The sequence below is a fragment of the Gambusia affinis genome, linkage group LG03, assembly GCF_019740435.1.
Source record: "Gambusia affinis linkage group LG03, SWU_Gaff_1.0, whole genome shotgun sequence".
Taxonomy (NCBI): Eukaryota; Metazoa; Chordata; class Actinopteri; order Cyprinodontiformes; family Poeciliidae; genus Gambusia; species Gambusia affinis.
In genome coordinates, this window is record NC_057870.1 from 24742944 (window position 1) to 24757598 (window position 14655).

Genomic DNA, 14655 nt, shown 5'->3' on the forward strand with positions numbered 1-14655 from the left:
GAGTTTTTAAATTTTTAACTGAATTACTAAAATAAGTAAATTATTTAGTCATCTCATGATTTATTGAGGTGCAGTTGTAAATATAGCCGGGAAGTGATAATTTAAAAATATTCTTCTCTTTGCACTATTTCACAGTTTTTGTTTTTCCACAGTTGCTTTATCAGATTGTAGCCTTTACTTAACCTAGATGAGCGGAAGAGTGTGTGAGTAAAAGGGGAAATGAGGAGATTAGAGCAAGATAACGGTGTGGTTTAAACTCTCAGGTCTGGGGCAATTTTTGGGCAGGGTGTGCTAAGTAGTTCCTGAAGTGTCAAGTAGGCATTTTAGTTATCAGTCAGACTGCAGCTGAACCAAAACCCCCGTCTGCAACTTTTACACAACAGTAATACAGCTGCCCATAAAGCAGAAGCTGGCAGGAGCTGTGTGCTGCATCAGAGTGAACTGCTGCTGAGAGGCTGACATTAAAGTTTAAAGCCTGCTGAGTTTGCAGAGATGTCCCAAAAACCAATGACTGGGGCAACTTTAATAATGCAGTATAAGGGCTAAATTTTTTGTCAAAGTGTATAAAGGATGACCAAACATTAATTTAAAACCTAGAAAATGACTGCAATTTAAAAAAAAAATAAAAAATTGAGATGAAACTAAGAAATAAAATGAACCCCAGGAAAATGTTGGGGTAATCAGCAAATTTTTTCAGCTTTTTTAGTAGATTTTTGTTTGTCTTTCTCTACTCTGTTAGATTTTCAATAATAAACAAAATTAGATTTTTTTCTAAAAATTATATGTCCTCATTTCCAGTCCTTGATGACATCCTTGAGCTCTTTGAGCCTCATGAATTTCCGGTCAGATGGCTGAAGAGGAAGCTCAGCTCCAAAAAAGGGGAAGAATTACTACAGAAATAAAAATGTTTAAAAATGAAGAAGACAAGAGGGTGAGATGGAGTTGTTCTGGTTCGAGTATGGAGTCTGAATAACAAACAGAATTTTTATTCAGAAATAACAAGCACTCTTTTTCTACTTTTTTTTTTTTTCTCCAAATTGTTTCTGGATTATGTTGAGCTACACCTTGCAGGCTTTCATAAACCTTTCTTTAATGGAGAGATGAATCTTTTAAGTTGTGTCTACTTGTAATATAAAAGGATGAAAACACTAAGAAAAGAGAAACTGAAGAGAGCTACTGCATCCTGATACATCAAGATAATTTATGAGGTCATTGTTTTCTTCGTTGTGAGCTGAACGTCTCCTCTCCCTAACCTCGGTCTCAAGGAGGAATTCTTCAACATCCTCAAATCACGGCCTTCTATACTTCTTTTAATATAATGTGGAAAAGAAATGAATGTGATTCCTGTGTTAAACCACTCCTGAACCACCACCACATGAAACATCAGAAGAGTTTTTCCTGGAATAACAAGACAAAATATTCTTATTCCATCTGATTGCAATGAGAAGGTTTGGTCAAAAAAACAGAAACTGGACAAACTCTGAGCCTCCATCTGAGCATTGCATATGTCTGAAAACACAAAGCCACTTAAAGTGTGAATATGAGGAACTTAGGAACCGCAGGACCATGCTGGTTCTGTTTTCCTTTTTCAAGAGAAACCAGAGCTGAAAATACAAGGGGACCAAAATAAATTTAACTTTTTCTGTGAATATCCTGTCTTAGTGCCTTGCAAAACATCCAACCCCTTGAAAACCTTTACAGTTTGTCACATTACCTCTAAAAACATCAATGTGTTTTATTGAGATTTTATATGACGGACCATCACAAAGTACGCAGAGTTGTCAAGTGGAAGAAAAATTATATGTAGAAATTTCGCCAGCGCTCCTGGATCAATATTTTTGGAACCAACACTGCCTGCAATAGTAGCTGTAAGACTTTACCAGCAGAATCAAAACATGATGCTGCCTCCCGACTTTCCACTTCACAGTGTTTGAAATATAGAGCCAATGTTTCATTCTGCTTTATTTGGGGGCAGCAGGGTTGAGGGAACGGACATGCATTATACCTTCAGGCTTTTATTTGACACTCAAAAAGTATAAAGCCTTGTATACAATGTATGTTTTTTCACTGTGTATCAAATCACAGTGCAAAAAGGTGAAAGGATACCGATGTCTTTGCAGGATGTTGTGTGTTGGTGTAAGTACAAGGTTGTTGAAATTAGACTATTTACACAAGAGAAGTAAACACCAAACAAGGGAAATAAGTCAGTGTGATTTGTGAGACATGGCTTTCAAATTAAACTGCTCCATGCTCATGAGTTGACTTTATGAGGCCAAGATGAAGTGAATCAATGTCAGTAACTTCATCTGAACCCGCCTCACTGTGGGCCTCAGACGAATGTATCAAATCATACACGGCTCTGTACACAGTCTCATGCTGACACTCTGACTGGAGTCATTCTCTCTATTTGAACTGGCAGCTGTCAAAAGAAAAACTTTCTGTGTACTGATGTCACTGCATGATTTGCACAACAACAAAAGGAGGAAAGACTCATTGGGAATGGCAGGCCAAATGTACAAAGAGAGACGGCACACAAGTGAGACAAAACCAGCTGTCATGGTTACTGAGAAGCAGCAGGAAGGGTGAATCTGGAGAGAAGATCATCACCCACAATATAGGAAATATGAGAGATATCAAAGCAAATCGGGATAAATTTAATTTGTAAAATTGTGGCATGATAAATGAGACGGGGGCTCAGAGCGTCGACTTGACTTGACTGTACTGATGCGTTATTTTGCAGTTGCAAAATGCACAGAGACTCATAGAATAAGACAAAGTGTTCACATACCAGGCAGAGAGGGTTTTCTGTGGAGTTCTTTTTGCTTGTGATGTATAAATATAACTTTCCAGAGTCTTCCAAAAATATTCAAACTCCATTTGTGAAGTTATAGCTTCAATGTTTTAAATGTGACTGGATGTGACAGACCAACACAAAGCAGTGCTCAATATGAAGCAGAAGCCCAATGATACATTATTGTTTCTTTTATTATTTATTATTTACTGCCTTTTTTCTTTCTTCCCTTACCCCAAAAATTGGTCACAGATTTTCATTTGGACTTGGTGTGGGCTTTGACTGGGCCATTCTTAAAAAATGAAGTGATGAGTTCATTATAGTGGGAATTTCTTTCACACTGAAAGTGACAGCTTCAATACAGCTATTGTATTTTATTGAGCTGAGGTAGCCTTTAGTGCTATCTTGCAGAAAAAGGTAAACCAAGGGTGCTAAACTGCATGGATTCAATGTGTCTTGCTTCAACACAAGAGATTCGAGTAGCACAAGATCTTTTTAATTGCATGGAGCAGATAAATTGTGGAAAGTTACAGAATTACATGTCTACTTTGTCAAAAATCAGCAAGTTTTTTGGGGATGAGTCAGGTATTTTTGGTGAGTGGGCATAAGGATTATGCTGACAAGTGAACTCAAATGATTCCCCAGAAAAGTTCCAGTGAACATCGAGCAACTAATCTGACCAGTTCAAATCAGTAAAACGAGTTCACATAGAGACATTTTCTCATGGTCACTAGTTAGGAGTTTCCTGTAAATTGATATTTGATCAGACTAAGAAACCTGAGTTATTTTCAGTTCCAGTTATGTTATTGGCATAATGGGAACACAGACGAGCTGATACAGCAAGAGCTCAGTAAATGTTACTGTCACATGTCTCATATTTAAGGGTATCTAAAACCTTTTAAGCTTCATGCTGTTTTTCAAGAATCAGATGTAGTGGGCATTCAAATTAAAAAGAACTCCAAGAGTCTACAAAACATGAATGGTGGTGAATTGATGACAAAACAGTGACAAAAGCTGTGGCTTGCTGGTTGGTTGTTTCATTTCTCTAAAAGGTTTAAATCATGTGCATGTTTTAGCAACAATCTTAGATAAAAAAACCCCCCTTTGGCTTGGATTTGACCCACATTTCCCTAATTTCTTCACCATCCTGCGTCACCATGATTCGCTATTTAACCTCGTTGCTATTCTACCATCTTCATGAAAAACAAAACAAAACACAAAGCTCACACCCGCAGTTTATCTTGTATCTATTCATAGACTCTCTAAATTATTAATATTAACCTCAGTTTTCGGTAGCTTACCTTTTCCCCTCCAGTGGGCCTGCGAGGCAAACCCAATATGCCCGCCATATTTACGGTTAAATTCTGCCATCAAGGCTTTGTAGGGGTTTCGGATCATGAGGATGCTCGAATCAAAGGCTTCAATCTCCTTCTTGCCGCTCTCATGCGTCTTAATGCAGATCGTCCTCCCGCTCCGCCAGTGGTCGCGCTCCCCTTTAAAACCTGTGAAACAAAGAAATCCAAAAACAAAATGTATGAAACACCCAAAGGTATTGCTTTAACTTATATTATCACATGCTGAGTTGTAACCTTTGTTATAAAGGGAACCGTCAAAGTAGTAGCTGCCCGTATAGAAGCCGGTGGCGAGCTCTATGAGGTGGCGAGCCCAGGTGTTGCCGGCTCCTGGGAAACTGGCGAGCGCCACCAGGTGCTTAGTGCGAGCAGAAAGGAAGTGTCGGTCCATGCAGCGATTATCTGAGAGAACAGAGTAAACAAGACGAATTAATCATCTATTGTATAAAAACACTGATGCATTATCTAGATTTATTAAGAGATGCGAGCTAAGATAGTTTCTAATCGTCAATTATTGCTCATTAACACAATAAAACAACAACCACTCATGGTTAGAAAAGGTCAAAGTGGTGATATTTTTCATTTGTGTGTGGGTGTTATTCTCCCTAATAGTGCTAAGTGATGTTTCTGTGTGATCACACTTGAGTTACAATAAATGTTGGATTTGGAGCAGGGGATAAAGTAGGAGTTCAGCTTCTTCAGACTTCACATCTAACTTCAGCTTTTTTTTCCTTCCGTCTTCACATTTGATATTCTGCTTTGCTTACTGAACAGCATTTCTGCTTATCTAAGCCACAGCTGTCTGCTGTCCTAAGAAAACACTGCCTCAACAACACAGACAACCCACAGACAAACACTGCTGGGCAAGGAAATATAAGGAACTTGTTTACAAAATGCTTCTCTATCCTTCTATCACTTTTTACAAAAAAATAGGAAGAATTGTATTTTTTTTACAGAAGCACACAAATCTGGTCCACTCAGGAAAATTGGAGCAATTAAGCAGGACACAGATTATTTAATTATTTCGTAATTAATTTTAATGATATAAATATTGGGTTTTATTTCTGATGTTATGATTGCCTTAACTCAGAGTTCATATTAAGAATACATTTCTTCCTGAATGGTGAATGGACTGAAATTCTTCTCTTTTAATTTGATAATTTGTGGTAGGCCCTCTTTTAACCCTCCTGTGGTCTTAGCGTGACGCTCAGGAGGAGCGCAGAAAATGCCACAGTCAGACGGCAGGGAAGCAGGGGAGTTGTCCCGTCAGACTGTCAGTTCCCGGACCAAAAAGAAAACTTGTAAAAGTGCTCATGGGATCAGTGCCGGACGGCACAGAGTAAAAAACTTGTACAGTCTAAATGACCCCGTCTCTTGAGACCGCAGAAGGGTTAAGGAATCGTAATCTGATACGTCAGTACTATCAAATCTTAACACTTTGCTAACATTTTCAGCAAAGATCTTTGAAAAGGCCGGGTATCAACAAATCCAGTCTGGTCAGGTTGTTAGTCAGACCATTGCATTGTGTCTGCATTAGTAAAAGTTTTAAATGACACTTGTTTGAACAATACTTTTCATGCATTTAATTTGTTTCATAAAGTTTCAGGGCTGCGTTTGATACAATTCACCCTCAAAATACTGGCTGATACAGAAACTGGTGACATAATCTGGTAAGGTGGTTAATTTGGATTTATCTGATCAAATAAAGATTGTGTGAGGTTCTTCAGGGCTGAATTCTTGGGCACCCTTTAATCAACAGTTATAGATCATAGATTACAGAGTTTTAACAGATTATTATTCTATGCAAACATAAATTCATCTTTATTTTTCTGTGGCACTCATAGGCTGCAGTGTCAGTGAGTACATGTCTCATACAAATTTCTTCCATCTTAATAAAAAATTTATAGAAGTTTTTTGTTTTGGTCCCAAAAATGCAAGGTCAGAGATTAAATAAACTCAATGCACCTCGGCTCTAGAAGAAAACTAGAGAAACTTTTGCTGCCTTTAAATTAGGACTGAAGACAGGTTTGATGCAGCTTTCCCATAAGGGTCAGATCTTATTTTCCTTTGTTTGTTTTCGTTCTTGCCAATTTATTTGTTTTTATTTTGCATTTTAATGTTTCTTTTATTTTATGATTCTTGAACTTGCATGCCACAAAACGATTTTTTAAATAAGTGGATTTACAGATAGAAGCAACGAGGAATAAAATGTAAACTTAGTAACATACCAACAAATAATAACAAAGCAATGAGTCAATGAATATTCATCCTCCAGCACGGCACAAAGTCAGAGGTCAGAAATCTGATGCCGTAAGCAGGGAAAATTCTGCAACACTGGATTTCATAAATGATCATTTGTATTTTTTTTCTGTCTGTTCCTGCATTAGTATTTAAAACTGATCCGTTTTGAGATCTTTGCTGCAAAGGCCTTGATTCAAATCGACTTACCCAACTAAACTGACTTATAAGACATAAATTCTCCCAGTTAACTTTTATTAGTTTTCTAGCAACTACAAAACATTTCTATTTTCATTGTCATATTTTCTTTTGTCTCATTGTGAAGTATGCTCAAAGTCAAAATTGAATGTTTCAGAAGAAAAAGCCAATTGAGAACACAATTTTTTCCACGTAGTGCCATTTATCAGTGTCATAGTGTGTGTGTGTGTGAGTGTGTGTGGATGTTAATACACGTGACAACAGGCAGAAAGAAAAGAAAAGATTCCAGAAAGCCAGCTCAAGGGAGGCCTCTTAATTAACACTGACCTGAGTTAGAAAAATGGCTTTATTTTACACAAATATATGTGGTGTTTTGCAAAAGCATTCAAAAGTAATAAGTGTGATTTTTTTGCAATGTACAAACAGAGCCTTGTTGTAAAGTGGAAGAAAAATAATATGTAGTTTTCAAAATGTTTAAAAATAAAAGAAGAATCAGTACTTTGCAGAAAGACATTTTACCGAATTACAGCTCCATATCTTTCAGGTGTGTCTACAAGGTTTGCACATCTAAAGACAAAAACACTTAAAAAAGCTTTTGCTTTAGTCTTGCTAAGAATTCTTCAATGGATCTAAGTTTGAACCTTGAATACACACACGTTTGATCTAAACCTTCTAATTGCAGCTCTGGCTTTATGTTTAAGACTGCTGTCTTAAAGGAAGGAAAACCTCCACTTCAGTCTCAAGTCCTTTGCTGCCTCTAACAGGTTTTTCAAAGAGTACACTATGCAATATTTCATCTACAATCATGTCAACACTGACAGGTTTTTCTGTACCTTCAAAGGCAAACCACAGAATGACCCTGCCACCATGTTGCACAGTGGGGGAAGGAGTATTTATGAAAACGTGCAGAGGTAGTTTTCCACCACAGAGTATTTTGCATCTTTAATTTTGGTCTCTTTTGATCAAACACCTTCTTCCACATGTTTGCTGTGACCCCTACATGGGATTTCCTATGACCTTCTTTTAAAAACAACTCTCTTCTTGCCTGTCTTCCAGAAAGGCAATTTTTTTTAACTCACATGAGCCACAAGTTTCTGCAGCTCCAATAGAATGACTGTTACTGTGATTAAAAATCTCTTTGCTCAGCATTTTATTTTATTTTTAAGTAGAGGTCACGTCTTGGTACGTTTGTCGTAGTGCTGTACTCTATTGTCAGATGATAGCTAGCAGTGCACTGTGAGATTCTGCAGGTGTTTGATTGCAATGAATTTTTTTTAGGTGTGTCAAAATAAAGGAGAAGTGAATACAAAGCCATGACACACTTATTTGCAAAAGGAAATCAAAACTGTGTCTAAATTTTCTTGTAGCATGATAAAATGTACCATATGATAATATTTTTGAAACTTGAATTTGTCAGAAAATGTTCTACTCAATTAAAATAAGATATTGTGTAAAGCTGCGTGCACTGTGTTAGTCTAACCTCATGTGTTAAAAGCTTGACAAAAATACCAGAAGTTGAAAGTCCACAAAGGATGTGGTGAACACCTCCTCTTCCCTGTCAGTCCTCTGTTCTTATCTTTGCACTACAAACTGCTAGTGACTGCAGTCAAGAGACACCAAACTCTACCTTGAACCTGTGTCTGGTACACAACAAAGAACTTGTCATTTCCACAGCTCTCAAACTCCTCTCCGGGGCACCGGTAGAGACACATCTCCTCGTCCTCCAGCTCATGAAGGGAGAAGAGAGGAGTCGGGAAGCCGCAGTAACATTGCTCTCCAGCCAGAGCTGCCAGCGATTTCTCCTGAGGTATAACAAACAGCATTATGACAGTGAGGACAGGCCCGTACCGCGCACAAGCGCACACACATAAGCGGCGCCCACTCACCCTCTCTGTGCACATGTCCACACACTTGTCGACAGACATGTTTTGGATGACAGCGCTGAAGGGAAGAGCTGCTGTGACATTGTCTGGCCGGTGAAAACAGCCCTTGAAAATGGCACTGCCATCTAAAAAGGAGACAAAAACAAACCAGGGTGTTACTCACTACCACAGGACAAAACACACAGTGGTGAGTCCAGTTTTCTGGTTACTGAGCACAGCCTCCCTAAAATCGCTCCCAGCCATTGACCCTTGATGATGAGATCCCACTGGGACGCTCCGCCAATCCACAAGGCCCTGACCAGGCAGTAGGCAAAAACACTAGCAGTGCGTACAACCCTGCTGTGTGATGATGACCTTTAACTGCAGACCTTCCCTCGGAGCTGATGGATGGACCATGTATCATTAAAACAGTGAAGAGTCTTTTACATCCTTTTGAGATCATGTTTTGCTCTTTGAGTAAGACAACGGTGTGCCACACAGAGTTTCAGGCTTGAAATAATTCCAGAAATTATTTTCCGGAATGAAAAGCTGAGTTCAAGATGAAAGCTTCATCTTTCTAACTAAAATGTTCTTTTAAAATGAGTAGTCATTCTTTTCGTCATAGTTGTGATTACCGTTCGGATTATGTTTACTGTTGAAGCAAGAGCAGCAAATACTATCACATCACTATGTCTGATAAATTCTTTTCAACTTTTCTTTATCTAAAACTAATTTTATTTGCTCTGCTTTTAATTTCAGCGTGTTATATATAACAATGCATGCTGAAAATGTTCGAAAAATATGAAGGCCATAGCTTGCATGTGGCTAAAAACCCAAACAGCCACAAGAGGACATTTATTTTGTTTCCTCATTTATGCCTGGAACAAGCCTCACATGATGCAGATGCCGGCGAGAGGTGAAAACACGATCATGAAAAGCTTGCACAGCACTTTGTTGGAAGGAAAACACAGGAGTCGAAAAGCAGAAATGAAAATAATCAAGGAGAGAACAACAACAAGAGATGCGTTAGATTTAAGATGAACTGTTCGATTTGATAAATGTGAAACCATAGGGTTATTTGCAAGACAATGAAAAGAAAAAGAAAAGAGAAAAGAGGATGTGCAACGTTAACCTCGGCTTGAGGCAGGGGACATTTTTAGACTTCAAAGAAAAAATCTTAACCAATTAAGAATGAAACAAATTCCAGTTTTAGGCACCTTATTCAAATGACGTTTTATGACCTAATTTAAACTTTGACAGCAGGTTAAGGTAATGCATCTTTCTCTCCAAATAGTCAGTAATTTTCCTGCTACATTGCAGCCTTTCAGCGGCAAGCAGCAAGTGTTTAACATGCAGAGCACGGCTGGCTTCATAGCTAGAGCAGTTCTCCTGGGGAAGAGGGAAACAACAGTGGCCAGCTCCCAACTGTGGCAATAACCCAAAAATAAAACAAATATTTCCACCTCCAAAGTAGACGTGGATGCCATATGTATCTGTATGGCATCTTCTCTGTCTATGACAGATAATACAGGTTTGTTTGTGCATTTCCAAAAAAGCAGAATAAAAATAGCACAATATTTAAAGCCCTTAAAACCATAACTTAACAGAAGCAACATGAACAGACATTTGAGTTATCAATACCAAAACAGTAATTTAATCACATATGTTGATAACGATGATATAGGGTCTCTAGTCGCATCACCTGGAAATTTTCTGTTGTAATCAGAAAATTTGTTCTTGACAAAAACAAAACATAATCTTATCTTAAATGTGTTGAAAGGAAGTGGTTCTCCTTATTTGTGACAGTGATCAAGGATATAATCTGCACCTTTATTACACAAATCAAACCCAAAGAAGTAAACAGGTAGAGAGAATAAATTTTTCCTCAGTGACAAAAAAAAAACTGTCTCACCCTTAGAAACTCTTTTTGCCCCAGGATTATAAAACAACTACAATCTTTGATTTAGGGGAAGAAACAGCTCTGAGAGATGCCTAGACAATATAGTTTATGTCATAACTCTAATGGAAACCTCAAGCAGAGAGTTTCCAACCAAACCATGAAAGCAACTGCAGGTGTTGTGAATGAGAATAAAGCTTATCAAGTAAGAAAATGCTTTTCTTTACAGCAGTTTTCACTTACGATGCACCCTCTGCTAACACAAAAAGTCTGGTAACGTCCAACAATCATACTAAATGTTCTCTCCAAATCATCTTTCTCAACGCCAGTGAGCACCATGAGTCCCTGGGCGGATGGCTGCCATGTGAGGGGGAAGATTGGCCTGGAGGCTGCAAATCCAGGGAGGAGCTTCATCGAGAAGGCAGCGCCTGATCACGCCACTCGTTTTCTGCACCCTGAACGGCTGACGTGGAAGATTAAATGATTTGTCAAACAAGCATGAAAAAAAATCAAAGCAACCCTCTAGATATGTTTTTGATGTTAGCTCAAAGAAGTAAATTTTACATAATGCTGCCCCTTCCTTCGAAGGGGCAGCATTATGTTTTGTTAGCATTAGTTTTGTTAACCCTCACAATTTTTATGTCAATTTCAAGCATCCATCTATATCCACATATCCTGGCAGGGCCACGGCGGCTGGAGCCTATCTCCAGCTGTCACTGGGTGAGAGGCAATTTTAGATATAAAAAAGGAAAATAACTATCATGACCTACAACACAGGCCATCACTTGGCTTCCCTGTGAGAGGCAAAGACTCACAGCGGCGGGCCGACTCCTGGCTCAGCTCCAGCCTATAGATGGACAGTCTGTTGGCTCCTCCACACGTGTTGCTCCTCTCTCCCTTACACTCCATATTGCATTCGCTCTCTGAAGCGTTGGGCGCCTGGATCTTGTGCCCGCAGAAGCACTCTGCGCCAAACTCCAATCCTGCATACATGTACCCTCTGGAAGGAAGAAAAACAGAGGTTCAAGTGTTTGCTCTGGGCCTTCATCATGTTTCTTAATCCTTCCTGGGCCAATATATTTCATCCCTTGGAACCACAGAGTGAGCTGTAATCGATAAAAACAAACACAGAGTGCACCCAGGATGCAGAGGCAAAAAATGGAAATACATTATACACTGTAAAATGTAATAGTATAACTTACTCAAAAAGAAAAGTGACCTTAACTCATTCCAGCTTACTCTGTTGACTATACTAACTTAAACTTAGCAAAGACAACTTTCTACTGAGGCAAGTAATCAAACTCATCAGCAGCAAGTAACCCGAACTTGAAGTTATGAGTGAGCAAAACGCATCTGCATAACCAGCAGAAAACTTGGCATCATTCGGCAGCTCTCGTTGAACGCACATGCGCATTGGACACTGACGAGTGACGACGTGTTTGAAAGAAGCGCCAAACTGTCAACAATACGGCGGTTGCTGCAGCTAAGTTTGGTCACGGTAAGTCCCACTGTTTTTTAGCAAACCTATATTTGTTATCTCGGCCGTATAATTCATCCGTAAGTCCAGGTTTTGAGGTTAACTTTATGTGTAATGATTTAGCGATGCCTGGGACTAACGTTAGTCGAAAATATCATGTTTATTTAGTGGCAACAAGATGGAGCGGCAGAGCAAAAAAGCTGTCCGGGGCGCAAAACAAAAAAAGGAAAAGGGATAAGATAAAGATGTTGACGTGTTAAAAAAGCCGCTGTACTGTTATAGAAGGCTTATGATGAGTAGACTGCCATAGGTGGGACAGCTGTCAACTGTAGGAGAAGCAGCCGTGATGAAGAAGTGTTACGTTGATATGTAATTGTGGTGTTGCTTCTATTGTTGTTAGGACTGCGAAGACCCAGACGTGTCTCACACCCCCATTGGGATCCTGACCATCATTCCTGAGGACAGGCAGGCCTCCACTGACTCACTGCACCTCCAGTCTTCAAGTACTGCCATCATTTTGGAAGGAAGTCTTGTCATGAATGATCTTGGGAATCTTCCACATGCCATGTGTTTGCTCTTTGGACTTATTTATACTCTGAATTTGGAGTACCCTCAACAACTGAAGTACACCTTTGACTTCATCCAAAGGGTGCTTCTCTCACTTGGACATAAATCCCTAAAACCAAAAATACAATCACTCAAAAATCTTCTGATGCAATGAGTGAATGTGATGTGACATTATGGATCAACGTTGATACCTTTACCCTTATTGGAAAAGTGATTTTTATTTCTTGTTTGATTCTTTTTTTGTTGGAGAGAGCATCACTGCACTTGCAGACTACTAAATGGTTTTATGTTAATGAGGAGAAACATTACTTCACTTCACTACTTCATTATTTACTTTATCAATGTTTTGATAAATGTTAGGCTCTAGTATTGAGAATTGAGTTTTTGTTTCACACCAGTCAACAAAGACATTTAAGCAGGGATTCTCAAAGTTTTAAAGACTGAGGGCCATTTGAAGGATTCAATATTAGATTGAAGGCTACCCTAGAAAAAAAGTCATGTCATTTTTTTCCTAAAAAAGTCTATGGAAAACTTTGTTTCCAGGTTAGTGTGTATGTAACCACACTTGAGAACCTTGTATTTAAGGTAAACTTGTTTAATTATTAAACATTTTTTTCCATTCAATCTGTTGTCTGTTGGCTCTTCGTTCCAATAACTTAACACTTTTGGTTCATCTTACTTGAACATATCAAGGCAATTGGTTTCCTGATATTTTGCAAGTAATGTGCAAAACGTAAGCATAACTTATTTTTATGAGTACTGCTTAATTGACATAACTCACAATTTGTAGTAGTCATAATTGACATTTTATAGTCAACTTTACTAATGATTTTGAGTTAACGGCACTCAAGTTTACTGCCATTGCATGAGTTGTCTGAATGAATATTTTATAGTTAACCCAATTAATGATTTTGAGTTAATGGCACTCAAGTTTACTGCCTTTATCTGAGTGGTCTAAACATAGTTATTTTTAGCAATAACACCTTAAAATGAATTAGCTACTTTACTTGGAGATTTTGAGGCAATCGGATTCCTAACTTTTTTTAAGTAAAGTGAACTTATTACATTTTACAGTGTAGTCAGAGATCTCCTTCTGGTGATGGAAAATGAGCTGTGCTACATCCTCTGCAGGCCTCTAGGACAAAGCCAATTATAGGTGTGTGGCTTACACAGAAACTGAATCACACAAGGTCACCTGTCTCCTTCCTTTATGAAGGATTTGACTCCCAAAAGGCCTCTCAGATGCAATTAGACGTTTAACATAGCTCAGACACAGGATGAATCCCCTGAGCTGTCAGTCATACTCAAACCTCTGTGTGCTGCTATGTGCCGCACCTCATTTGTTTGTCTGTTTTTATTAACCTGCTGCCCTGGGAGACAGACAGGCGGCAAGAGACGCAAACTGAGAAAGAGGGGAGCCGAAAACAAGCATCTTTCTTCGCTCCTGCTTTCAGCTCTGTGAGTCAGTGATGGGTGTAATTTAATCCATTTGATAGAGCTGTCCCCGGTGTTCCACAGGGGAGGAGAAGAAGAAGTGAGAGGAAGATGGTGTGGTAGCAGAGACGGAAAAAAATGAGTGGTGAGATAGAAATGCAAGCACAGATTTTTTCTAAAACAAAAGAAGAAGAGAAATCTTTGAGAACTGGGCCGATCGGGCTTTCCTGGTTGATACAGACTTTTTGGTTTTGTTTGAGGTCTTAGAAATTAAATGACAGAAAATCGTCAGAAACCGGAAATTAATGAATTACAAAATTATCCTCATTTATTCATCAAGTGTCTTTAATAAATCCATAAAACGGCATCAAAGTGCATGCTGCTGATTATTCAATTAGTTTAAAGAAATAAAAGTACATTTCTATATTATTCTAAAAGTAGCTATGCTATTTCTGCTAATGCGTTTGCATCTTAAGTTAACACATCAGTTAGTAAATTCATTTAGGTAATTCAAATTCAAAAGATAAAAATTACATTTTTGCACATATATTAAACAGTTTTATATTTCAACTCTTTAAATGCTTGCAGCTTTAAAACCCTACAATTTAGTTGAACATTTACTGCAAATCTGAATCTATCTCATTCTTTAGCTGCACTTTTGGAATTGAATTAACTTTTTCTTAATATTCTAACTCAATATTCATGCATTTGTTTGATTTTCAACAGACTTCGGTGGGAAATTTTCTGTGGGATGTTTAATAGAAAACCATCTGGCAAAAAAATCTCATTTTCAGAATTGAAATTGAGATTGGGCCATTTAAGATCATTTCAGCAACTTT

General features: G+C 38.4%; 1 protein-coding gene across 1 annotated transcript in view; it reads right to left on the reverse strand.

Moving 5' to 3' along the window:
* wscd2 (WSC domain containing 2) overlaps positions 1-14655 on the reverse strand; it is a 50550-nt gene that overhangs the window by 2663 nt on the left and 33232 nt on the right. The window contains exons 4-8 of the mRNA XM_044111442.1: positions 11154-11338; positions 8466-8587; positions 8207-8381; positions 4381-4545; positions 4093-4293 (exon numbers count right to left, since the gene is read on the reverse strand). Of these exons, the coding sequence (XP_043967377.1) occupies positions 4093-4293; positions 4381-4545; positions 8207-8381; positions 8466-8587; positions 11154-11338 (848 nt within the window). The remainder of the gene's footprint in view (positions 1-4092; positions 4294-4380; positions 4546-8206; positions 8382-8465; positions 8588-11153; positions 11339-14655) is intronic.